Here is a 24,542-nt window from a genome sequence, read left to right as displayed (position 1 = left end):
AAAGAAAAAAACTGTTTTTTGAGAATGAAATGTTTCCCATCATAGGGGACTCTTAAGCACAATGTCCACCTATGCAACGCACTAGCTGGCTATCTTTTGGCGTAACTGTTACTTCTTTACATGAACAGCACCCAGGTTGGTGCCTTCAAAAAGGCCAACCAGGTAGGCCTCCCTTGCAAAGCACCAACAGCTGCGCTCTGGAAGGGCCGATCTGTTTGCAAGTCCTGAGCAATCTCTCGCACCAGACGCTGGAAGGGAAGTTGGCGAATGAGAAGTGGACTTCTGCTACCAAAACACCTGATTCCACCGGCATTGCCGCGCCGGGCCTGGAACGATGTGGTTTCCTCGCCGCCCAGCAGAGGGCGCACGCCACCTGCGGCTTTCCGAGCCAGGTGCTTCCCGGTGCTCTACACCGTCGGTCTGCGGGCAGGCGGCTTCGTGCGCGCCCCGGTGTGGGGGCCTCCTTGCGTCCCCCCGTTCTTCGTCTGGAGGGCGGCTGCGAACGCCAAGTCTTGGTTTTTGAAAATTAGGTCGAGTAACAGCTGCCATACAGGGCTGCTGTGGGACGCACAGCGGCTGGGTTTATTCTTATTTCAGCTGGGGATTTCCATAATGACACAAAACGGACTCGAAAGTTTCCGCCTCCTCGCTCCGGGTCAGTCCTGAAATTCCGCCCTCTTCCAAATGCCCCCTTCCACCCGGCGCTCCTCTTCCTCCGCCTTTGACTCTGTGCGTGACACTCGCCGGCGCGATCCAGTTACGTCGACGTGCAGTTGGGCAAGCGCAGTCCCTGCGTCCGGGTCTAGAGTGACGCTACATCCGGCTGTGACCTCACCAACATGGCTGCCGGAGGTGGCTTTCCGGAAGAAGGAAGGTGGGGACCTGCGGGATCACTTCCGCTTCCGTTGGCGCAAGCGCTTTCGTTTCTGCTGCCGCCGTGACTAAGATGGAACCGTTTTGGGAGTCGCGGTCCGGGCATTGGGCCGGGGGTCCCGCCCCGGGGCAATTTTACCGCATTCCGCCCACTCCCGGCTCCTTCCCCGACCCAGCGTCCGCGCCCTTCGGGGGTCCGATCACGCGCACTCAGTAAGCTTTCGGCGCCTGAGCCTGCTCTGGGGGGGGACGCCGGGCCCGGCGCCGCGGCGGGGAAGGCGCGAGCCCGGGAAGGCCAGGCAGGGACCCGGGCGCGCGAGCGGCGGGGCTGCCCCGGGCACAGAATCCGGGAGAAGGCCGCGTCGCTGACAGGCGCCTCCGAGAATCAGCAGCGCAGCCCTGTGCGGGAGGAGGGCTCAGGTCCTCCCCGCGCCGCCGCGCCAGACCCCTCTTTACCCCTCCAGGAACCCCATGGTGACCGGGACCTCGGTCCTCGGTGTTAAGTTTGACGGCGGAGTGGTGATCGCAGCAGACATGCTGGGCTCCTACGGCTCGCTCGCTCGTTTCCGCAACATCTCCCGCATCATGCGAGTCAACGACAGCACCATGCTGGGGGCATCCGGAGACTACGCGGATTTCCAGTATTTGAAGCAAGTTCTCGGCCAGATGGTGTAAGTCGCCTAGAATACTGAGTAGTCGGCCCAAGTGAGAAGGGCCGGCCACTGCTTTTTTACTTTTTTCTAAATCTCCTTAGATGGGGTGAAGGGACTTGAGGCTGCAATAGTGGACAGGGAGAGGGAATGGAGGATGTGTTTGGAGTAAGTAGGTTTTGGCGTTAGGACGGGTAAAATGGGGAAGCTTGTGGTTCTTTTCGGGGTGGATAGAAATCCCGACTTGCATTTTCTTTCTCACAACCAATTACTAGGATTGATGAAGAGCTTTTGGGAGACGGACACAGCTATAGCCCTAAAGCTATTCATTCGTGGCTGACTAGAGCCATGTACAGCCGTCGCTCCAAGATGAACCCCCTGTGGAACACCATGGTCATCGGAGGCTATGCTGATGGAGAGAGGTTGGTTTGAATACAAGTAACTTATTACTTTCACCACCCAACCACCAGTGCCTGTGTAGTCTCTCTCACCCGGTGAATCCCACTTCTAACTCAGGTGCCATGGTCCCAGTCTTTGGCTAAGGTAGAGAAACCCAAGATGAAATGATTTCTCTTATTGATATTTTTCTTCTTAGTTTCCTCGGTTATGTGGACATGCTTGGTGTAGCCTATGAAGCTCCTTCCTTGGCCACTGGTTATGGTGCATACTTGGCTCAGGTAAGTAGTTGAGGGGTGGGCGGTTCTGGCAAAAGACAAATGGGGGTTAGTGGTTGTCTGCTTGTTCTTCCCTTGAAATTCTGGCATGAGGTTAGGACCCCTACTTCTTGGCAGTGTAATCCAGAGGCCGTTAGTGTGAAATTCATATTCCAATGACAAGGTGGCATACCTTGAAATCAGTAAGACCTGTGCAGAGAGGACACCCTAGAACTTTGCTTCAAGTGGGTCTTAGCACAGGTGAGCAGAGTTCATTCTGGTGACAACAGGTGAAATGTTCTTTTTTATTCATTCATGTTTGTTTACATTGTTTTGAGATAGATGTCTTGGTATTTCTCAAGTATCTCCCATGTCCCCTCACACCTCTAATCTCCCTAGCCCCTGCTGAGAGAAGTTCTGGAGAAGCAGCCGGTGCTGAGCCAGACTGAGGCCCGAGAGCTAGTGGAACGTTGCATGCGAGTGCTGTACTATCGAGATGCCCGTTCTTATAACCGGGTGAGGAGGGGCGTGAATAATGGGAATGTAACTGGCAGGCTTTGGAAACTTCTGGTCTCTGGGTCTATGGTTTGAAGAATCGATGGACCCATTTCTTTCTCCTTGACCTGCCCCCTATTTCTTTCAGTTTCAAATTGCCACTGTAACAGAAAAAGGTGTTGAAATAGAGGGACCACTGTCTGCAGAGACCAACTGGGATATTGCCCACATGATCAGGTAATTGAAATTACAGTTAAAAAAAAATACATGAGAATTGGGAGGCCTGCCCTTTGGCATCACACTGGGTTTTGGCTAGAGGGTAGTTGCTGTTAGAAACTGATTCCTCTTCCTGTGGCTTCATGACTTTATCGTCTCTCTTCTTTTTTAGTGGCTTTGAATGAAATAGAGATGCATTCTCCAGTACTGAAGTTTTACCCTTCTGCTACCTTTGAATGTTGCTGAGTCAAGGTAGACTTACCTTTTGTAAAATAAATAAATTCTTTGAAATACTTGCTGAGTAGGTGTATTACATCTAATTAGGTCCTATCAAAAGGACAGTACTAAGTATTACCGTATACCACGTCCCTCCCTGGTCATAGGACCCTTGGCACTTGGTCCATTAGACAAATGTAGAATCCTTTGCATGACACTACAGAGGACCCACGACTGTACTAAAGGCAGGCTTAATCCTTGTGTGGTAACATAACTGGTTTTGTGTTTTAACATTTTTTCCAACATTTCCATCCATGCACTAGAGTCTAAAATGCAAGGGTTCTGCTTAACAGTGACTGCAAATTTGATTACTAGTTAAAACACAATTTCAAAGAGAAATGTAGCATGTAATAGACGTACTCACCATTAGGTGACCCCCAAACTCTGAACTGGCTCTCTCAATCCCTCATCTACCCAACCTCACCCCATTCATAAAAGGAATACTATGATTTCAACATTTAAATGTTTACTACCTAAATATATTAATTTCTGGCACTATCAGTTAACTTCTTACAAGTATTACGTTCATTAAAAATACCCCAAGTATAGCTGTGCATCAGATTAGTTCAGGTATTGGCCAAACTTTTATCTCCCAAATGATATTAAACCTACCTTTGAAAAATGAACACCCTTGGTGATTCAGATGCTCTCTAAAACTTTGAAAAACTAGAAACTCAGAAAGTGTTGTAGAAATTCAGTAAGTTAAGGGAACTATCAAAACCCCTCCATTTGTATGTATAGTTACAACAAAAGTTTATGCAAAAGAAAATCATGAACTTTCAATTTATCTTCCACACATTCAGTCTCAACACAAAGTAGTCAATAAATACTGGTTTATTGATTAAACTGAATTATAAAAAACAAAACAAAAAAAAAAACTTCCTTCTACTACTAAGCCATGCAGGCGGAATCCACAAGGGTATAACTTCCTGGCCAACACCCAGCTGATTCACTGTTGTTATTGTGGTCTTTTAAAAAATTTACCAATCAAGAAAGTCATACAGTGTGCAGAGACCAGGACCCCAGCTCTGCTAACTCTGGGGCTGCTGCAGAGACTACCAAAGAGAAGAATTAAGTCACTGTGGACAGGGCTGACCATTAGTTCTTGAACTTTCTCAAAGGCATTGGGCTGACTTAAAAGTCCATAGTCTGTCAAAGTAGCATCAAGCAAAAAGCTGGGGAAGAGAAGCCCAATTGGATCCTCAGTTCAGTTTCAGATGCCATGGCTTCACAAAGCTGGCCAAGCTGTTTCTGGAAGGGATCACTCCAGTTCACTATATTATAGTGTGCTGGGGGTTAAAAGACAAAAAAAAAAACAAACAGGAGTGAGGAGAAACAGGTAGTAACAAACGTTACACCTGTATACCAGGCCCATCACATCTTGAGCATCTCCCAGTCTGTGAAAGCCTATTAAAATAGGGTGACCTAGAAAATAACCACATTGTTTATAAATCCATTTCCCCTTATTTTATTAAATGTTCCACTTATGTACATTTTAAAGATGAACCATTTACAAGCCTGTGCAGGTTGCCTCCTTGACTCACAGGAGGGAAACATTGCTGAAAAAGCCTCAGGATGGACAGAAGAGTGGTGTAGCTGTGGGCAAGGTGGACTTGAATTTTTGTTCCTTTTGTTATAGTACACTTCAGTTTATAATCATGAGTACATACAATTTAAAAAAAAAAAATCCCTCATGCAAACTGTAGAAAAAATTTTTCCTTGAAGCTGGCAGTGAAAAATAAAGATTCTTGTCTTTTTCTTTGTGCACACCCCTGTGTGTCTTCTTTAGGTCAGATTCTTTTCTGATCATTAAAAGACAGGGGAAAGCCACGGGATTTCAACAAGTGGTCTGTCTTCTTTTTAAAAGTTCAACACTTCTTGCACAATTAGCTTCTGTAGGACATGTGGTCTCCTGAACAGGCATGCTGTCCATGTAACAGGATGAAGTTCAACCAAGAAAGGACAGCGGGATGAAGCCCCATACTGAGAATGGCCTCCACCCTACAGCTGTGTGATCCCCTCAGTACCTCCAGGTTGCAATAAAACCTGTGTGGTCCTTTGTCCAAGAATGGTGGTGCGAGAATGGGGCAAGGGACCAAGGGCAACAAGTGCAAAGAATATTGGTTTTGTCATGTTTTTGTCAGTGGAAGATGGTAAGGAGTAACAATCTATTCATTCTGGATGACTAAAGGTGGTTTCATGCATTTTTAAAGCCACAATTTTATGTCTAGAGTTGTAGAAACAACATCTCTGGAGAGGGAAGGAAAGTAAGGAGAAGGAAGAGAGTTCAGTGGGGTTTTTTTTTCCATTTTCGCTTTTATATAAAAGTGTTAAGACCACATGAAAAAAGTTGTTTATCCATATATATAATAAATCAGTTTGTGAGCTACATATTTTTATCTTTCCCATCTTCAGAAATGTTCTCACATTGACAATGGTTGGATAGCATCATGCCCAAAGACATTGGCCACAGTCAAATTTAACAAAAAACCCAGATGTACTATGACACAAGTGAGGTAAAAGGGGAAACAAAAAACATTTGTCCACAAGGATTTTTTTTCTTTTTCTTGATTTTGTCAGAAAAATACCAAACACAGTGATTTAAAAAAAAAAAAAAAAAGTCACAAAAAAAAATTTTTTTCAGAAGTGAATGACCAACGGGCCAGCTCCTCGGCTCAGACGTGATCACTATTGGTTTTCCTAATAACCCACAAATCCACAGGGAAGTATAAGTCAACATGGGGGAGGGGGTGGCATAAAATTTAAAAATATAAGCCAAATACTCCACCTGGTATACCCCCTTTTCCCTAAATCCCTGTACCCTCCCTCACACTTTCCCACCCCCACTCCACACCCCCTTCATGACCCCAACACTCAAATCTCCATCAGATCTAGGTCAGCTTCTTCAAAGCCATAGAAGGACTCAGTCTCACTTTCACCCTCAAAGAGCTGGTGAAGGCTCTCAGGCTCAATTGTCTCTTCGGGAGATGACCTGGGTCGGGGAGTAGAAGCTGAGGGCTCTTCAGACTGTTCCCCACTCAGCTTCAGCTGCTCCTCTAGGGAGGCAATTAGCTCCTCCTGCATGTCAGCATTTCTTGTGGGTGAGTTAATGTTGCCATCAGGGCCAGGCAAAACACTAGCCACAAGGAAGGACCGCTGAACTAGCTCTGGACAGTCCCCAATGACGCCCAGCACTTCAGCCAGCCAGACCAGCACCAGCTGAAGCAGAACATCAGAATCACATCCAGTATCTGCCATTTCTCGAGCCTGTTCCTTCCACTTTTTGTGCAGGAAGTTCTTGACAGTTCGTTTGATGCACACATCTAATGGCTGGATTTTGGAGCTACAGCCTGCTGGGACCACTGCAGGCAAAGTGCTAGAGGCACTAAGCATAGCCAGCACCTCTTCTGACAAGTGAGTGCGGTGGCAGTCCATCACAAGCATGCCTTTGCCGCGCTGGCAAGCCGTGTGCTTCTGCCACACTCGGGATGACCACAGCTCCATGATCTCGTCATCACTGTAGCCACTCTCCTTCACCTCTAGCAATATAGAGTCTGGCACATTAGCAGGCTGATCCATCTGTCCTCGGTAGAAAACCAGCGTGGGGAGGATAGTGCCATCTGCCAGAATGGCCAGCACCACATCACACCAAGGCTCCCCCGTGCCCACTGTCTGCAGGGCATTCTCCTTTCGGTCGTCACTGCTCAGCACTTCCGTATCCAGAAACAAGGAGATCTCGTCAATAGCCACAATCATAGACAATGGTAAGTCCTGGTTGTGAATCTGCCGTTGCACAAATTCAATGAAGAGTCCTGCATTGTCTGCCACATCCTTGGGTAGAGTATGGGCCACTGCACGCCGGGCATGGGGAGTCAGGTGGTGCCGCAGCATGAAACGCACAGCCCATTCGTAAGAGATCTTAAACCCCCCCTCCAAAGAACGTCCTATTTTGGTAGCCTTCTGGAACAAGGTCTCCTCATTTACGGGGAGCTGTTGCTCTCGCTGGGTCAGTACCCACTCCGCCAGTTTCTCTTCTGCCTCTAAGCTCAGATATTTGCCCTCCAGATTCTCCTCCTGGGAGGCCTGGAAGCGCCGAAGCCAACGCCGAATGCGTCGCTGGGGGTTTCGGAAGTGTTCAGCTGCCTGTTCTGTATTGCAGCATAGGGCAAACAGTACCACTCGAAGCTTCTTCACAGACAGCTGCTCCTTCTTTCCAACCCCACTGCTACTACCGGCCCCTGATGCTGGCTCAGGTTCCTGGATGACGGGGCTCCCTTCATCCTGGTCATCAACATTCAGACATTCTGCCTCCTCGGTAGGCAAGGGTGGAGGGGCTAAAGGCTGGGAGTGAGCTGGGGTTGGTGGTGGGGTTGCAGTTGAGGCTGGTGATGGCAGTGCCTGAGCCATGGGAGTTGGTAGCTCTTCAGGCTCAGTGGGGGTGGTCCCCACAGATTTCACAGTGGCAGCTTTATTAGAAGGGAAAGAAGGAGGAGGGTACATATTCTTCAAGTTCCGGTCATGTACTCGGTCACGAGTCTGGCCATGCCTAAAAGAATAACAAAAAGAAAAGCGAAAGCTGTGTGAAATTCGAAAAACCAAATAAAGTTAGTAGTGGCTACAACAGAGATCAAACACACAGCCAAGCAGCAATCAAACCATAAAGTGAGTTTCTGTTACCTTGACGGAGATATCCAAGTGAGTCCTAGGGAAAATGAGACAAAAAGAAATGTTAACTCAGTGAAGAAACAAGCCCACCCAAAAACCGTATTGTTATTTCAACCAAAAAAGCAAAACTGCTACCTTCCCAGTCTTACATAAACTTCAGGTTAGAATGCTTCCAATTTGGTTAAGGGCCAAGTAGAGATGCTACTGCCTCACACAGCATGACTCATATCCTTATTTTTCCCTTGGCCTACTACCCCCTTCCCCTCTGCTTACCCCGCGGCAGGATGCTACTGGATCTGTGAGAGGGGTTGAATACCAAATGCTTGGCCATGGCATCTCCCACAGAGGTAACGAAGGTACATGAAGTGCAGACCAGATTGCTTCCACTAAGAAAGCAAGTGAAGAATACATAAGATTAGTACAGCAGGGACACTAGAGTGAAGCTCTGAGGCTTAATAGAGAAAGGGAGTATCCCCACATCTTCCCCGTTTCAAATAAAGTTATATCCCCCAAAATAATAAAAGATTTAACATAAATTTGAAAACTTAAGAGATGAGATTTTTCTTACCTCACAGAATTTTTAAACAAAGCCAAATACTTGGGGCTCTTCCGTGGAACATGATTGCTGCAAAAGACAAAGTGGGTTAGGAACAGCACTCTGCAGGCAGAGGTCACCAGTCACTGGCAATGTCCAACGGGGGACGACTCTGTACTCCTCTCCATTCTAGCCTCACCTCAACCCAAACTAGCCTTCCCATCCTATCAATACTTCCTGTTAGTATGTATATGAGCCACCTGGGGGTCTATTCAAGTGCACATTCTGATTCAGTAGGGCCTGAGGGAGGGCCCAGAGTCTGCAAACCTAGTAAATTTACATCTAGTGCTGCTGGTCCTTGGACCACATTTTGAGTAGCAAAGTCCTAAAACTTAGAACACAGATCATAAGTCAAATAAACATGGGTTTGGCCTCTTACCCTGCAGGAGAGATGGACAAACCTTTCTAGGAGGTGACAGAGGAGACACACTAGAAGTAGGGCAGGGAATAAAGTGACTTCTGGAGAATCTGAACTCTCAGAAAAAACACCAGTTTAACCGTCACCTACTTGATCATGTGGTTGGCATAGGCCCGAGAGCAGCAGGTGCTATAGCGACACAGAGAGCAGTGCACATAAGTGGGGAAGTGATTAGGGAAATCTGGGATCTCAAAGCTGCACTCCAGACAAGTCTGCCGGCCCATGACACTCCTGTCAAGAAACAAGAAAAATTCGCGTTACACCCTCAGATCCCCATAAATTGTAGTGGCTTTAGACAACAGATCCTGCTAAAAGGCTACCAGTTTACACTGGCTATCAGGAATAATCCTTCCCAGTCAGCCCCAGCCTCTAGAAGAAGGCACTGACATTTTTCTAACAGCTCTCTTCTGGATGTTGCGCTGAACAGGGGGATAAAGGAAGACAGGCAGAGGGTCTGTTGAAGAGGTCAGTGGTGCTGCCTCCTGCAAGGTGCTGGGAGGTGCATCATTGGAAGATACAGGAACTGTTCGTGGCTGCCCTCGAGAAGCCCGGATTGTCACCTGTGAGTCAAGGGAAGGGACAATTAGATAATACTCATACTAAACCTTGGAGTCTGAAAATCTCTGTTGTTGTTGTCGTCGCAGAAGAAAATGCAAACAAACCCTTTACCTTGGTGCCTGGTTTCAAGCCTTCCAGCTGCTTGGGTTTACGGAACGTTTTATGGTGTTGAAGTTTGTGTTCGATTTTATCCTTGGCAAACAGAAACTGCAGTCGGCATTTGTTACAGTGATACACATTCCTCTTCTAAAAGAGGGAGAAAAAGAAACAGAGTTAAAGGTTCCCAGAAAATGTTCTCTGAGGCGAAGATAGATCAATACCAAGCATATCATTCTTCCCACCATTCTGCTGGTAATTCAAGAGTAAGAAACACAACATGACACCAAAACCTACCATCGACAATCATCACCTCCTATGCTCCCAAAGGTGGACTCAAAAGCCAGGATGACTCAGTCCTTAAATCATCTCTTCCTGACTGGCCAAAGCCATTTGGACGAGTGGCTTAAACTTTACTTGCCACCACTTTCTCTTTACATTTCAGACAACTTCCCAATGCTAGACATTCTTCCTTCCTAGTTGTTAATTGCAATGAAATATTTATGATTTTAAAAAAAACACTTTTTATCCTGTACTCCTTCACGTTGTTAAGATGCCTTCAACTTTGAGCCCCAGTCCCTTTCCATGGAAATAACTACCAGTTTCTTGGGTATTCTTTCATGAACAGCATACACATATAACCAGAGAACACACACATCTCCAGTCATCACCGTTTCTTTCCTTTTTTCTACACCTTGTGGCTTTTCCATTTAACTTATCAATATATACAGCTATTCCTCCCAGTGAGACCATTTTGAGAATTCAGTCTGCCTAACATTGAAGTCCTTTAAAAACAGAACCATATCTTGATTTTCATCCCCAAAATAGCAAGGCTCTATAACCTCAGCTGAATTATAAACAACAACTTCCATGTTGCTATTTGGAAACACATGTACAGCAGATAATCAGCAGTCACTACTGTGCAAATGAGTACGTGAGCCTAAGAGGGTGCTTACAAGTGAGAGCTGGTGGTGTTTGTAAGCACACGCACATGCACACTAAGGCAGGTGCACCCATCTTGCTGTTTACTTTGTGCTCTCTCTTAAGTACCTTTACTCTCCTAAGTGGCTCCTTTCTTGTAGCATTTTAAAACAAGACCATATTCCATCTTAAAAACAAAGCCAACAACAAATTTTCCCTTGGAATCTAACATCCCTGGTCCTCTTCTTTCTAAACAAACTTCTTTAGGTAAGTTGTCTCTGTTTCCTTAATTTTCATTCATTCATTCATTGCTGAAATTTGACTTCTAACCCCTAATCAACAAGACAGCCCTGTCAAATGTGCTGATTGCAGATCCCCCTCCACCCTTCCCATTTGACTGGGCACCTTCCTTTAACAATCTGGATCACAGCCTTTTCTTCACAACGCTTTCCTTCCTTAGCTTCTCTGACACTAACACTCCTGGTTTTCCTCCTAGGACTATTTTTCCTCCTAGGTCCTGGTTTTGTGGAGAGACACTTTAAAGGTCCTAAACCTTTATCTTGTTCTTAATTGGGGGAGGAGGGGAGAGGCCACACGATACTTAAAAAGTTTCAAATTCACTGGACTTGTATAATGATTCATTCCTCAGCCTCTTTTCCTGCCAGGCTTCAGACATTTATATCCAACTATTTGTTTAGTAGACAACTACATTTAATATCCAGAGACTGCTAACCCAGAATATCCAAGCTTGGGTGATCATCTTTCCCACCCAAAATTTTCTTCCTCTAGTGTTCCTATCTCCATGAACAGTTTACCATTGGTCCAACTGCCCAGAAAGAAATCTTAGGTACTGTGTTCAACTACTCCCTCACTACCTTCACCTAATCCACCTCTAAATACAAACCTTACTTATCTTCCCAGTATCTCTCAATTTTATCCTCTTTTTCTTCATTTCAAAAGTCAATAGTCACTATTGCCTCTCACCTCAACTATTGAAAGTTTGGCTACTCTCCCTAACTCTAGTCTTAATCTTCAATCCATTCTCCTAGTGCAGCCAGTGTAATCAAAACTAAATGCATATTTGAACACACCACTCCACAACTTTAACGCCCTTATATGAGGGCCTCCCTGGTGGCTAGGGGTTAAGTCTCAGCACTACCACTGCAACGGCCCACCGCGGTAGCCTGAGTGCTCTCTCTGGCCAGGGAGCTACCCACATATGGTGTAGCAGACCGCTCCTGTCTTGCCCACTGCTCTGCTTAGCAATGTATTTCAGTAAATCCACCTGCTCTGCTCCCCACTCTGTCTTCTGATGAATCCTCTCACTGCCCCTGAACCTCTAGCCTACACGCCAGTTCTTCTATGCAAAATTAAATAAAATCTTAAAACAAAGGGGGGGAAAAAGCCCTTTCAATGGCTTCCTAATAACTTGTTATAGAACTAAAATGCCTTCTCATGGCTTGTAAGATTCTCTATGATCTGTCCCCCACCTAACTTCCAAACTCCCTTGTAAACCCTACATCCCACCCACACTGTATTTCTTTTACTGCCTTGACTCTACCAATCTGTGCCTTCAAGCACACTGCTGTTTTATCCCACTTTACCAGGTTCATCCTCACTCATCCTTCAGGGCTTGAACACCCTCCTTCTGGGAAGCCATACATCTTCTATTTCCTACATCTTCTATTTCGTCTAACATGACATTTCTTATGTTTTATTGTATGGTCTATCTTGTTTACCACTAAATACCTAGCACCTAGCCAAGGGCATGGCACACAATTAAGATTCACTAAGTTTTTGCAAACACCTATTTATTATATTCTCTACTAAAATTATCTGCCTAGTTCAGTCCAGGCCTCAACATCCATAAATTTTAAAAATGAGAATATGCAAACTGTTTGGTGCCTAGTACCTGGTGCCTCATGTAATGCTGTTGAAATGCATTGCCATTTTTGAAGACCTTCAGGCAATAAGGGCAGAGCAGATGCCGAGTATCCTCATGGATCATCCGAAAATGGACATCTACCTCAGAGTAGAGTGAGGAGCGATACTGACACACCTGAGTCACATAAGAGGGAAAATAAGCTAAGAGTGAAGTAAACAACTGAGGCCTTCAGAAAAGGCAGCAACAAAAAATGTAAAATATGAAAAAAATTTTTTACTAAATGTACAGAAATCAAATTATTTGACTTAGTAATGCAGGGCTATCTTTATGACAAATTCAGCTATGAATTAAGATAAAAATGGGCTAAGACAGGAAAGTCTGAGAATAATCCATATTTTAATCCATCTCCAAGGGGCAAGTTCCAGACACAGATACTCCCCTCAGTACATGCAATGTTCCTTGACTGGGTTCCTTGGGTGGGTGCATGCATATTCATTGTTTTTCTCCTGTGTGGAAAATCCTGAACACAGAAACTGGGTTTACTATTTCCTCTGTATCTCCTCAGTGTTCCTAAAACTATGTGTGTGCAATAGGTATTCATCAGAGTTCATTAGTGAATTCTTTGTATTCATTCTGAGAGCAAAACAGCTAAAGCTCCCTGGAGAAAAAGGCAATACCTGGCAAACATAAGGCATCTCTCCAGGCTTATGAGTATCCTTCATATGCTGGAGAAATAGTGGCTCACTCTCAAACGCCCACTCACAGATCTTGCACTTGGCTGTAAGAAAAAAATAATCAATAAATCCACCTGAAATTAAGACCAAAGTCGTGCTGACTCATACTCTTTATTTTTTCTGACTCCTAACTTTTCATTTTCAATACTCAGTATATCACTAAGCCACTTCTATCCTTTAAGATGTTTTTGTCTTATCATCTGTGCTCTAGTAACAACTAATCTGATGTCTCTAGCTCAGACTTCTTATCAAAACTCCATTCTAGCTTTTGAACTACCTACAAATTGTCAGACTGGATATTCTACCACCAACTTTAATTAATTACTCTTTTTTCCTTTCTCAGTTCCCTACCTTTTTCTGGGCTTAAAGACTAGACACTATCTTTGACTCCAATCCCCTGGTTCTGTCACCATTATTTCAAAATGCATCTAGAAAATATCACTTCCCCATTCTCACAGGCAAAAGCTTGGCAGATATCTGTATAATTTCCTACTGCTCATCAGCTGGCTTCCAATACCTATCTCTCTAATAAATACTGTATCAATTCCTTACATACCATTGTGAGGTGAATTCTAAAAATACATTATTTCATTCCTCTGCTCAAAAAGAGACAATTACTTTCTCCTATGAATAATTCAACAAACATTTATTGAACATCTAGTAAAAACACAAATAAGTATCTGCCTTCTAGAGACTGACAATCATGAACAGCAGTTCTTGCCTTGTTTTAAATTGTTGCGTTACTTTGGTATTAACAGATTTGAGACAAATTTTGAAACTGTCCATTTTGTCAATTTGGGTACGATTCTGAACTTTCAATAAAAATCTTAATTACTAAGTATTTTAACAAAATATGAAGCCAAAATGATAATAGTGATTTGTATTTTTCTTACTATCACTGAAGGTATTTTCAAGTTTTTACAAATATGGACATTGTAAATTTGAAACTTTAAGCATACTGGGAACATTAACTCTTGCTCCCCCAAAAAAGAGAAGAAAGGTTTCTATAATTCTTTAACGTGTGAAACAAATAAAAACCAGGGATTCTTAATTGGGGTCAATGGTAGAGATCTCAGGGAGCCCATGTATCCCTGAAATTATACACAAAAAATTAAAATGTTTATTTTTCTGGGAAAAGGGTCCTCAAGTTTCTTGTTTATTCTCAAAGAGGTCTGTGAGCCATTTAGAACCACTGCCTAGAGTTACATTAGGTACAACCAGGATACAAATAAATTTCTTTTTAAAAATTCTGCAAAGCGGAATAAGGAAAAATTGTAAGATACATGATATGAGCCTTGGAAAAAAAAAGAGTAGGGGTTTGCCAGACAGAGGCGACAAGAGAAAAGGAACTAAGGCATGGAGGCATGAACGTTTGGGAAACAGTAACTAGTGGCATGACAATATTTTTCTCTCTTTTTCCTTCTTACCTCTCAATTCACTTTGCTTATCTCCTTCTTCCCCACCCCACTTTCTAAAACACCTTTAAAAGCATTGGGATTTTCCAATCTTCTGTCCAAGCCTTTCTATTCTATGTTACCCTGGGCAATCTCAGGCAACCCTGAAGACTTCTACTTCCTATATGCCAATTGCACTGTTACAGCTGCCTCACATCAAAGCAGTAACATTCATTAAGCAACTTCTAATGCAAAAAATGCCATGATAAAATCTGTATGTATTATTTATCTCATACCAAGAAAACCAGCGAAACAGGCACATAAGATATCAATGAATTTAAGAGATCTCATAACCTTTCAAACTTCTGTAGGGGAAGGAGCTGGAAGGGAAAAGATTCAAGAGAACTGATTTTCCAAAGTGGCGATCTCAACACCGTCCCTCCCAGCACTATCACTTTCACCTCCTTAACATCTAATAGTCTCTTACTTTGAGAAAACAGGTGTGAACTAACACAGCTTCTGCTTCCTGTTCGCCAAGTCATGAAAGAAAAGATGCCCGTGATGCCTTTCTAAGGTTCATTAAACCTTATCAGTTCATGTATACCAAGGTTTTGTCAAGCAAATAGTTCTCCCTTGAGTCTTTTTCCACACAGGATCCTCCCCTTGACACACAAACAGAGCTATGCCCCCTGAAACATCCTTTTCTCAATCCTACCTTCTCAGTCTATTATCTTCACACAAGTGTAAAGAAAAACATGCTATTAAAATTGTACTGTTACCATAATTAAATATAATTATCCACATAATCATTCATTTAAATACAAACATCTAATGTTTTAGGGAAAACTGAGGAAATCTGAAAGTGGACTAGGTATTAGATGATATTAAATATTCATGATTAATTCTCTTAGGTCTTGACTATATGGCTACATATAAAACAATGTGCTTATTTTTTTAGAGATACATCGTAAAATTACTGATAAAGTGCCATTATGTCATATTTTCAAAAACACTTCAGAAAAAAGGAATACTTTTTCTTTTTTCTCAAAATTAGAAAGAAAACCATGGATTCCAAAATACTGACATTAAAAATAAGCTATCTTTCATTGCAGGATCTGCCACAGGTTCAAAAAAAATCCAAGAATAAAAGTGATAAAAACTAAAGTATATGAAAGGTATTTATTTTCCCGTTCAGGACAACTTCTTTGGTCAGTGTGAATTTTAAATCATAAGATACAAAAAATTAAGTCAGGGATAACAGAGTGTAAGCCAAGAGAGAAAGGCAGATGAGACTGCACTATTTTGTTTTCCACAGGAAAAACTTATCGTTCTATGACTACATATAAGTGGAATAACAAAAACCCACATCTATACACCCAGCTTCTATACAAAATCAGTTAGGTGTTTTCACTGGGGGTGGGAGGGGTGGAGGGGAAGGGTATAGGTTGTATGGGCTTTCCATCACTGAAAGTGAAGAATTTGAGTTCTAACCTAACAAAGTTGGCTACTCTGCCGTTACACTGTGATGTTATGATGACTGATTCCACTACCCATTTTACTCCCAATTAATTAAATTAGTTCAAGTTCCATTGTCCAATATGGTAACCACTAGTTATATGCGGCAGTAATCATTTGAAACCTGCCAGGCCCAAACTGAAATTTGCTTTGAATATAATACACTCACCAAATTTCAAAAAATCTGTGTTGCTTTTTTGGGGGGAAAGAAAAAAGATGATAAATACAGGTGATTAATTTAAAATTTTTGATTACATGCTGAAATGACTGCATTTTGAATATACTGAATTAAATAAAATACACTATTATATTAATTCCAGACTTTTTTTTGGCTTTGCTTAAAATAGCCATTAAAATAATAAAATTTCTCATATAGCTCATATTGTGTGTCTACGGACCAGGACTAGTCTAAGTCACTCACCACATCCCCGTGCTAATGAGACCAATGCCAAGGAGATACAAAATATAGCAATTCTGCTTTGTATGAAAGGTTCAGGAAAGGCAGAGGACGATCTGGTCTCTTTATCTATACATAATGTTGCATCTGCATGTAATGCCTGAGACTAACAAAGCCAGCCAGTCACCCTGTTATGAGGCAAAGAGAACTGTTGAAATGCAGAACATTTAAGTTCTCAGCTTGAAGATCATTTTATCTCACATTCTCTCAGTTTTGAGACATAAATGTCTTTAGTGTTTCATAATTCACTTTCAGTCAAGATTTTCAAACTGTAGCAAAAGCATTCAGATAACAACCATATTTCTGTCCTTAATTATTCACTTATGCTTTCCCATCACTTAAAAGTTTTTCTTACAACTTTCCATCTAAATCCTTTTATATTTAAAGCCCCTCAAAATTTAAGCATTACTTTCTAAGAAATCTGGCCACAAGGATCTTTCCCTTGCTCTGAACTACTGCAACTACCGCTATATCATACAATGCATATATATTTATAGTATGTACACAATCATGTGCTCACATTTTCCTATATTTACATAATTTTGTTCACTTCAACCATTCTAGAAATCTTTTAAAGAACACAGGAAATATTCTAGAAGACTTTTACTCTTAAGGTGTATACTCCTAAGCAAATGATTTAATTTTTCTGAGCTCATGTTGAACTTCTGTTCCCTCATATATGTAAGATGTACAGTGGAGATAAAACTCCAAGTCATATTTCAACGACAGGAGTCTGAATGGTAAAATACCTTATAAGTAGTCCTGAGAGGACAGAAGTATCTAGGTAATTCCATTATGTTGATCTTTTTCTATCGTGGTCCCTAATAATTCAGATTCTAGCACTGAACTCAATTCATGTTTGAACAGTATAGAAGTGAGGTTTGTAAGAAAATAAAGTGAGGTAAGGAATTGACTACAAATATGCAAAGAACTTCATCTACGTTGTTACCCAAGTATTGATAAATATAATGGGCTCCCTTTAATGCTGTTCAATGAATGAAGAGCAAAGTATACCCCTAGAGTTTAAGAGTTTCCAAACTTACTAGTCGATTCATAGGGACTATGAACATTTTCCAAGTGGCACTGGAGCTGGAAGGGAGTGGAAAACTGACGATAACAGTGTTGGCAGATAGTATGACCATCCACCTCACCATTCTGCTGATCGAGCTCTACGTGATGTTTCATATGGTTCATGAATCTGTAAGCACAGCACAAAGGGAAAGTACAGAAAACATAAAAAAAACCCAGTAGCCTTGGATAAAATAACAGCAGAATCACAGAATAGATATTACCTGCTCTAATTTCCTCACTTGGGAAAATGCTTTTCTGAGCCCAGAAAGGGGTTCTTAAAACTAAGGTTCTGTGAAGCACTGGTCTCCCTTACTCTACTCAAAGTTATCTTTTATTACCATAATACCTGTCTATAGTACTAGTTATTGATTTAATGGTAATCCTTAGCAAGACTAGAAAATAGGACCATCTCAAAGAGAAAGACTTAAACATGTAAGAAATTTCAGTCTTCTCTTGTCCAAGGCAACCTGCAAGACTCCTCAACACTTACCGAATATTGTTTTTTAGCCTTTTGGTACAATGTGGGCATCGGAAAGATGTGGCGACCTTTGGGAAGCTTGTGAGTTGGGCTACTTTGCCACCATCCCGTCCATAATAGAAGTCATCTACTAGCATAATGAGCTTGGTCTGGACAGCATCACCCACATTCTCATTTGGCTCTTGCACTTTGGTAGGTGGTGACAGAGCAGGAATAGGTGTAGAAGAGGGTGTGGAAGCAACAGGAGCTGTTTTCTCAGGAGATGGTGGCTTTGCTGTTGATGGGATGCTGGGTTCTGAATCCAGAGACTTTCCTTTCTTCTGGTATTCAACCATTTCTGGGCAACAGTACTATAAAGAAAGAAGACATCTGATTATTCTGGTCATCCTACGGCCCAGGATATAATCCCCAAACTTCACTAACATTCCTTGTTAATGGTTTAGTCCTAAGTATTCTCATGCAACTATCACCCTTCAGTTTCTAGTCTTTCCCGGTGTCATTTTTTTCTCTATGTGCATGACTATTTACAGCCACATGCCACTCCAAACACCATACCTTACACTTCTCCTTTCTGCCCTAGAGACTTTAACCACTTACAATAACTTGTCTCTAAGCGGCCTGGCAGGAAGAAATGCCAATCTTTGCATCTGAGCTAATGCCAAAAACTGAAAAGGCTAGAAATGGGAACTGGTTAACAGCTCCTGATTCATACAATGACACAATAAATAGGAAATGACCTCAGGCCAATCTGGGTTGAGTCTGAACTATCTAACAAACCTGTCCCCTACGCAGTGCCAAAATCTAGCACAACTAATATATAATTTTAATTATTCTGTTTTTTAGATAATAGCCATCATAATGCATATTGTTTCAATATACTTGAGGGTCTTTAAATGTATCCATCATATTCTAAAGTACATAACTATTCTAAAAAAGGTCAAAATAAAGAGCAACCCTTTAAAAAGGCATCTAGGTTATTTTAGAGGGGTCCCTGCTTCACAAGCTCCCAATTCTACAGGAGGTTTACAGTGGTAGTCATTTAAGCTAGCTCCCCATCACAGGTGCTATCACTTACACACATGTGACCTCTCAAAGCTTCAGTAATACGGAATTGGGCGTTACACCGTGGACATACTTTCCGCCCACCATCCTGAAGGTCAAACACTGGCATGGAAGAGGTCACTGAAAGAAGTGAGAAGCATTGATAAGAAGACTGACAAGATGATAGTGGAAAAAGAATACTGGCCTTTTGGAAATAGGTTAAACATTCCCTGAATAGCTTATCAAAGTTGGTAAGCAAGCATGAGAGATCACTATGAGGCACACACACACCTTTGGCCATTCTTCTCACTCTAGGCTAAGGGTCAGCAAATCATAGCTTGTGAACCAAATCCAGCCAGCTGCCAGTTTCTGTTTGGCCCACAGGTTAAGAATGGTGCTTACTTATTTTATTGCAGCTTTGCAAAGTTTTTTTGTCCTTTGTGTTTTGTGTGTGCGTGTGTGTATTAAAAAAAATTTACCTCAACCATTCTTAAGTGTTGTTAAGTACATTTACACTGATATGCAAGCAATGTCCAGAACTCTTTCCCTGCAAAACAAACTCTATACCCATTAAATAACAATTCCCCATTTCTCCTCCCTCCTAACTCCTGGTAGCTAACATCCTATTGTCTGTACAAATTTGACTGCTATAGGTAATAGTAAGTGGAATAATACAGATGTGTCCTTTTGTAATTGGATTCATTGCCCTTAAGATTCATAAATGTTGTAGTGCTGTAGCATGGGTCAGAATTTCCCTCCTTCTTAAAAGGCTTAACAATAAACTATTATATGCATGTAACACAATTTGTTTACCCATTTACTATTTGATGGGCTTCTAGAATGCTTCTACCTTCTGGCCATTGTGAATAATAATGCTATAAATATAGGTGTACAAATATCTGTTCAGGTCCCTACTTTCAATACTCTGGGTCATATACAATCTTTTGTTTCATTTTTTGGGATCATCATACCATTTTACATTCCCATCAGCAATCCACAAAGGTTCCTATTTTTCCACATCCTCACTAACACTTGTTATTATTTTCTGTTTTCTTATATAATACCTAATGGATGTGAAGTGTTATCTTACTATGATTTTATTTGCATTTCCCTGATAATTAGTGATGTTTGCACCTTTTCTCATGTGCTTAACAGCCATTTGCATATATTCTTTGGAGAAATGTTTATTTAATTCCTTTGCCATTTTTAGGGTTCTTTTTTTTTTCATTGCTGTTGAACGATAAAGAATTGACATTCTTTATATACTCTGGATATTAACCCTTTACTAGATATGATTTGCAAACATTATCTACCATTTGGTATCACTCTCTATACAGTGTCCCTTGTTGCACTCAATTTTTTTTTCATTGCTACTGAACTATAAAGAATAGACATTCTTTATATACTCTGGATATTAACCTTTTACTAGATATGATTTGCAAACATTATCTACCATTTGGTATCAGTCTTTATACAGTATCTCGTCGCACTCAAATTTTAAATTTCCATGTACTCCCATTTATCTATTTTTCTTTTGCTGCCCATGCTTCTGGTGTCACATGCAAAATGTCACTGCAAAATCCAATGGCATGAAACTTTCCCCTCATGCTTTCATCTAAGAATTTTATAGTTTTAACTCTAATGTTTAGGTCTTTGAATTCACTGAGTTAATTTTCATAAATAGTGTTTGATAAGGGTTCAACTTCATTTTCTTGTGGATAGTCAATTTTCTGAACACTATCAAAATTTATATATTGTTAAATGGTTGCAATAAAAATAAAAGAACAGAAAGATTTTTCTGACATATGAAAACTATATGATATTCAAACCTCAAAGTCCCTAATAGTTTTAGTGGCACACAGTCACAATCATTCACTCACATACTACCTGTAGCTGCTTATACCACAATGGCAGAGTGGGGAAGTTCTAACATATTGTGCAAAATGCCTAAAATATTTACCATCTGGCTCATTACAGAAAGTTTGCTGACCCCTGCTCTAGAATGTTTATAATCCTTACATGCTTATATTCTTCTACACATGAAAAACTCTTTACCACATCCTAACTTTAAAATTTATTCAGAAATCCTGCTCCTCCATGAAACCATTTTTAGATTATCCCACCCATCTCTAATCAATCCATTTCATAATCTCCAAAGCACAATTACACACTGAATTCCATGAAGTTGATTCAGTAACACTTCACAAGTAGCTATCCCATCTACTAAAGTTTCTTAAAAAACAGATTATAGTAACTATATTCTATTTCACAGCATAAGAGTTCTAATACAACAAATACTCGGGATTTTAAATGATTGGCTCCTCATGTAAAGTTTTTGTACCTTTCATTGAAGACTCAGGTCCGCTGGATCTTTGAGAGCCATGGGCAGAGTTGTTGTTGGATACCACCATTGGCCCAGGACTCTGGCCCAGGGAAGGGATGGTGTTAAGGGTATTCACCAGTTTGGCCACTTCATTGCTATTTTCACCTGTAACCCCAGGTCGCTTCACAGTGACAAAGCTGGCAATGCTCACTGCAGGTGGAGAGGGGAAGGAGGGAGCTATGTTTGCCAAGTGATAATCATCTGCTCTCCACCCATCACCCCCCAGTTCTGCCATCAACTCTTCCCAAGCCTCACCTAACTTGGGATTTGGGGTCTGGTTGGATTGGCCTGGAGGTGGAACAGCTAGTTGCCCCAATGAGGTCGGCTGTGTGGCGGTGGGAGTGGTGGAAGTGCTGGGAGTGGACTTGGTCTGCTGGGACTGGGACTGTGGGACGGTGCTTCGAATGGTCAGAGTGGCTGGGATGACGGTGGTGAAGGTGTTGGTGGTGGGTCGCACAGGCATTGTGGAGCCTGGCCTCACTGGGGTCATCTGAGAGAACACTTGCGGAACTCCAACTGTTGGTTTAACAAACTGGGTACCTGGGGCTTCAAAAGAGACAAAGAAAAGTACCAAATCTTGGTCAATGAGTTCACCTACAATACATTCCTCTTGTCTATATTGCAAATTCTGTAATATGAAAAGATTATTTCCCCAAACTGATTGGTGATCATCAAAGGTTACCAAGAGTAGCACAGATTGTAATATCTAAGAAAGCAATAGGTGTCCAAGCTAATAAAAAAAATTAACCTAGGTTACCAACCCTAAAAAACATTAAATTGAAGAAAGAAGACTCCCATCAACTCCTCCCGAAACACCTTATCACACTGCCTTTTCTAGCCCAAGAATATAATCACAGTAGCCTGACCTCAGTATTAGAAGAGAAAGGACGGGTCTAGAATGGGAGGCAGTATGTCTGTAGATAAGTCAGTGAGCAGACCTGGTCCTGAAAAAACTGATCTTTCCCTTCCACTATTAATGGAGTCTGCCATTTTACATAGACTCAAATAGAAGACTGACTGTCATTCTACTCGGATATCCCAAAGAAGAAAATCTCCTGGCTCAGCTATAGACAATTCCACTGACAAATTTGAAGAAATATCAGAATTAGATACAATAAGCTCATCAGACTGGAGGCCAAAAAATACTCTGTGGGCTCTGAGAACAACAACAAAAACTTAGGAAGACAAGTTATAAGAAAAACCCTTATAACTAAATTAAGATGCTCCTTTTTTGGCCTGAATTATAGCAAACTTACAGACAATAAATAAAGAACTGGGGGAAATTAGATTTTTTAAATTATTTTTCAATTCAGTATCTTAAAAAAGAAATTTAATTAGTCATTGGTAGTATTTATCTTCAAAGGGTTTGTCATTTGTTTCATTTATATCCAAAATCTATGCTATAAAATGAAAGCAAAATAAAGCAAAAAGTAATCCCACCATGTAAGTGAGTAGGCTTAAAAGGAATATGGAATTTGGAAATCTGCATTAATTATAGCCCTCCAGGACAACAAATTTAATAGCTAACTAAAACACCAGAAATAGAAAAATGACTACATAAACCTTGTTTTACTACCTCATGAAGGGTGGTAAAAGTTAATAATAAATAAAACTACCACCCTGGCCAAAGGTTAGAAAGTTTGTTTTGTTTTTTAATTGGGTTTAAATCAACATGATTTATAGGTTTTTTTTAAATGACCTAAACTTTTAAAGTGACCTAGAGTATTTTGAGACAATAAAAACAAATCTTCTGGATTCCAGTTTATTCCAAATGGATAGACATTTTTCCTTACCTGGAACTAGTGTAATTGGTCTAACCGTTTGGCCTTGCTGTACGTTCAGCACAATCCCAACCTGATTCATTGCATTTTGTACAGGCCGGACATTTCTTACAGGAAATCCCTGCATTAAAAAGCAAAATGATCTTTAACATGGAGATCAGCTAACACTAGCAGAGACTGCAGTGAGACAGACCTATGTCCAAAAAAGTTCCCACATTCTTACCTAGTACTTGTCTCTAGAATTACAGCTTTTAAATGACTGAGATGGAAATTTTAGAAATTGTGGCAAACTTTTGAGTGACAAAATATCAAAACTGGAAAATAAGCTCTGGTACAGGTGAGCAAAAATGAAAACCTACTTCTTGTCTTAAAAGACCCTGTCTTTTAAGTTTAAAAACCCTGTCCACAGGATGGCTCCTCAATTGCTAAAGGCATAGAAGGAAAAAAATGACACTAACAGTATTCACTAGAGTGATTCGACACACAAACAATTTTAAGAAATTGTTCCCAAAGTCCACTTCAAAGGCCATAAACCTCTGACAAATTTGTAGGAGAGGAGTCTGTAACTCAGGAAGCCACAGGCAAAGAAAAGCATCTGCCTTTCTATTTCACATTAGGCTTTCAACATCAATTCACATTATATATCAAATTAATACCTTCTTTCTCTTCTAAAGAACTCTCCACACTTTACCAACTTCACACAATGATTTCAGATGTCAACTAACTCACCCCATTTTAAGAAAAATCACCCTAAGCAAAGGGCAAGAAGCCTTAGAGCCAAGTGTTAACTAATTAAGGCTTCTTAATCCAAGTTTACCCAATAATTTCTGTCCAGACCTCAATCAAGTCACTTAATAGCCCTCTATTTGGAGTATGAAGGGAAATTAGGCAGCAGTATGCTGGGTTAGGCTTTCTACAACAAACATCATATCAAATTACAAAGCAGTAAATGAGAAAGTCAGGTTCTGTCTTTTGACAGGACTCAGAATCATTTCTAATGATGCTAAAGACTACATCAGAACCTCCAGAGGTTGACACAGACGTTCTCTCCTTCTTTCCCAAGTGCCAGAACTCAAAGTCCTACTCACCTGTGTAGTGATGAATATTGGTTGTGAGGCCACTGGGGAACTAGTCACATGATTGGCATTCTGCATGACCTGGACAGGCCTCAATACTGGCTGAGTAACCATTGTGCCCAGACCTGGGGTTGGATTCTGGGTTAAGATGAGCGGCTGTCCACCTTGTTGGACCAAAGAATTGCCAGCTATAGGATTAAAGGGAAGGGGGGAAAAAAGGAATGTAAGAGAAAACAAACCCACATTTCATAAGAAACATTGTTTTAGATAAAAATGGTATTCCATATATCAAAATATACAAGATGCACTCA

The 24,542-nt window shown here is 41.5% G+C and overlaps 2 protein-coding genes across 8 annotated transcripts in view; one reads left to right on the top strand and one right to left on the bottom strand.

Annotated features, from left to right (window-relative positions):
- Positions 1-910: 910 nt before the first annotated feature.
- Positions 911-3,179, top strand: PSMB4 (proteasome 20S subunit beta 4). The gene is made up of 7 exons (XM_037500937.2): positions 911-1,086; positions 1,338-1,544; positions 1,799-1,945; positions 2,119-2,200; positions 2,576-2,692; positions 2,820-2,908; positions 3,060-3,179. Exons 1-7 carry the CDS (start codon positions 947-949, stop codon positions 3,070-3,072), a joined length of 795 nt encoding a protein of 264 aa, XP_037356834.1. The 5' UTR covers positions 911-946; the 3' UTR covers positions 3,073-3,179.
- The window catches only part of POGZ (pogo transposable element derived with ZNF domain), a 51,031-nt gene continuing 28,470 nt past the window's right edge, over positions 1,982-24,542 (bottom strand). For 5 of the 7 annotated variants that reach the window (XM_037500931.2, XM_054691360.1, XM_037500932.2 and 2 more), the window contains 16 exons: positions 24,244-24,419; positions 23,168-23,276; positions 21,630-21,920; positions 21,333-21,551; positions 19,026-19,132; positions 17,963-18,300; positions 17,445-17,599; positions 12,979-13,079; positions 12,329-12,475; positions 9,511-9,645; positions 9,229-9,401; positions 8,932-9,072; positions 8,397-8,453; positions 8,102-8,214; positions 7,841-7,865; positions 1,983-7,709 (listed from right to left, as the gene is read on the bottom strand). In XM_037500931.2, the coding sequence (XP_037356828.1) occupies positions 6,038-7,709; positions 7,841-7,865; positions 8,102-8,214; positions 8,397-8,453; positions 8,932-9,072; positions 9,229-9,401; positions 9,511-9,645; positions 12,329-12,475; positions 12,979-13,079; positions 17,445-17,599; positions 17,963-18,300; positions 19,026-19,132; positions 21,333-21,551; positions 21,630-21,920; positions 23,168-23,276; positions 24,244-24,419 (3,959 nt within the window). In that variant the 3' untranslated portion in view covers positions 1,983-6,037. Of the gene's footprint in view, positions 7,710-7,840; positions 7,866-8,101; positions 8,215-8,396; positions 8,454-8,931; positions 9,073-9,228; positions 9,402-9,510; positions 9,646-12,328; positions 12,476-12,978; positions 13,080-17,444; positions 17,600-17,962; positions 18,301-19,025; positions 19,133-21,332; positions 21,552-21,629; positions 21,921-23,167; positions 23,277-24,243; positions 24,420-24,542 lie in introns of all 7 variants that reach the window. The other 2 variants (XM_037500934.2, XM_037500936.2) reach the window with 2 other exon arrangements.

This window comes from Talpa occidentalis, unplaced genomic scaffold (genome assembly GCF_014898055.3).
Source record: "Talpa occidentalis isolate TD23 unplaced genomic scaffold, MPIMG_talOcc4v2.1 talOcc4.9, whole genome shotgun sequence".
Lineage (NCBI taxonomy): Eukaryota > Metazoa > Chordata > Mammalia > Eulipotyphla > Talpidae > Talpa > Talpa occidentalis.
This window is presented reverse-complemented; position numbering and strand designations above follow the sequence as displayed.

Coding starts and splice junctions, on each gene's coding strand:
- PSMB4 (XM_037500937.2), top strand. CDS start 947: ATGGAACCGTTTTGGGAGTCGCGGTCCGGGCATTGGGCCGGGGGTCCC. Junction 1,545..1,798: donor CAAGTTCTCGGCCAGATGGT/GTAAGTCGCCTA, acceptor ACCAATTACTAG/GATTGATGAAGAGCTTTTGG. Junction 2,201..2,575: donor ATGGTGCATACTTGGCTCAG/GTAAGTAGTTGA, acceptor TAATCTCCCTAG/CCCCTGCTGAGAGAAGTTCT.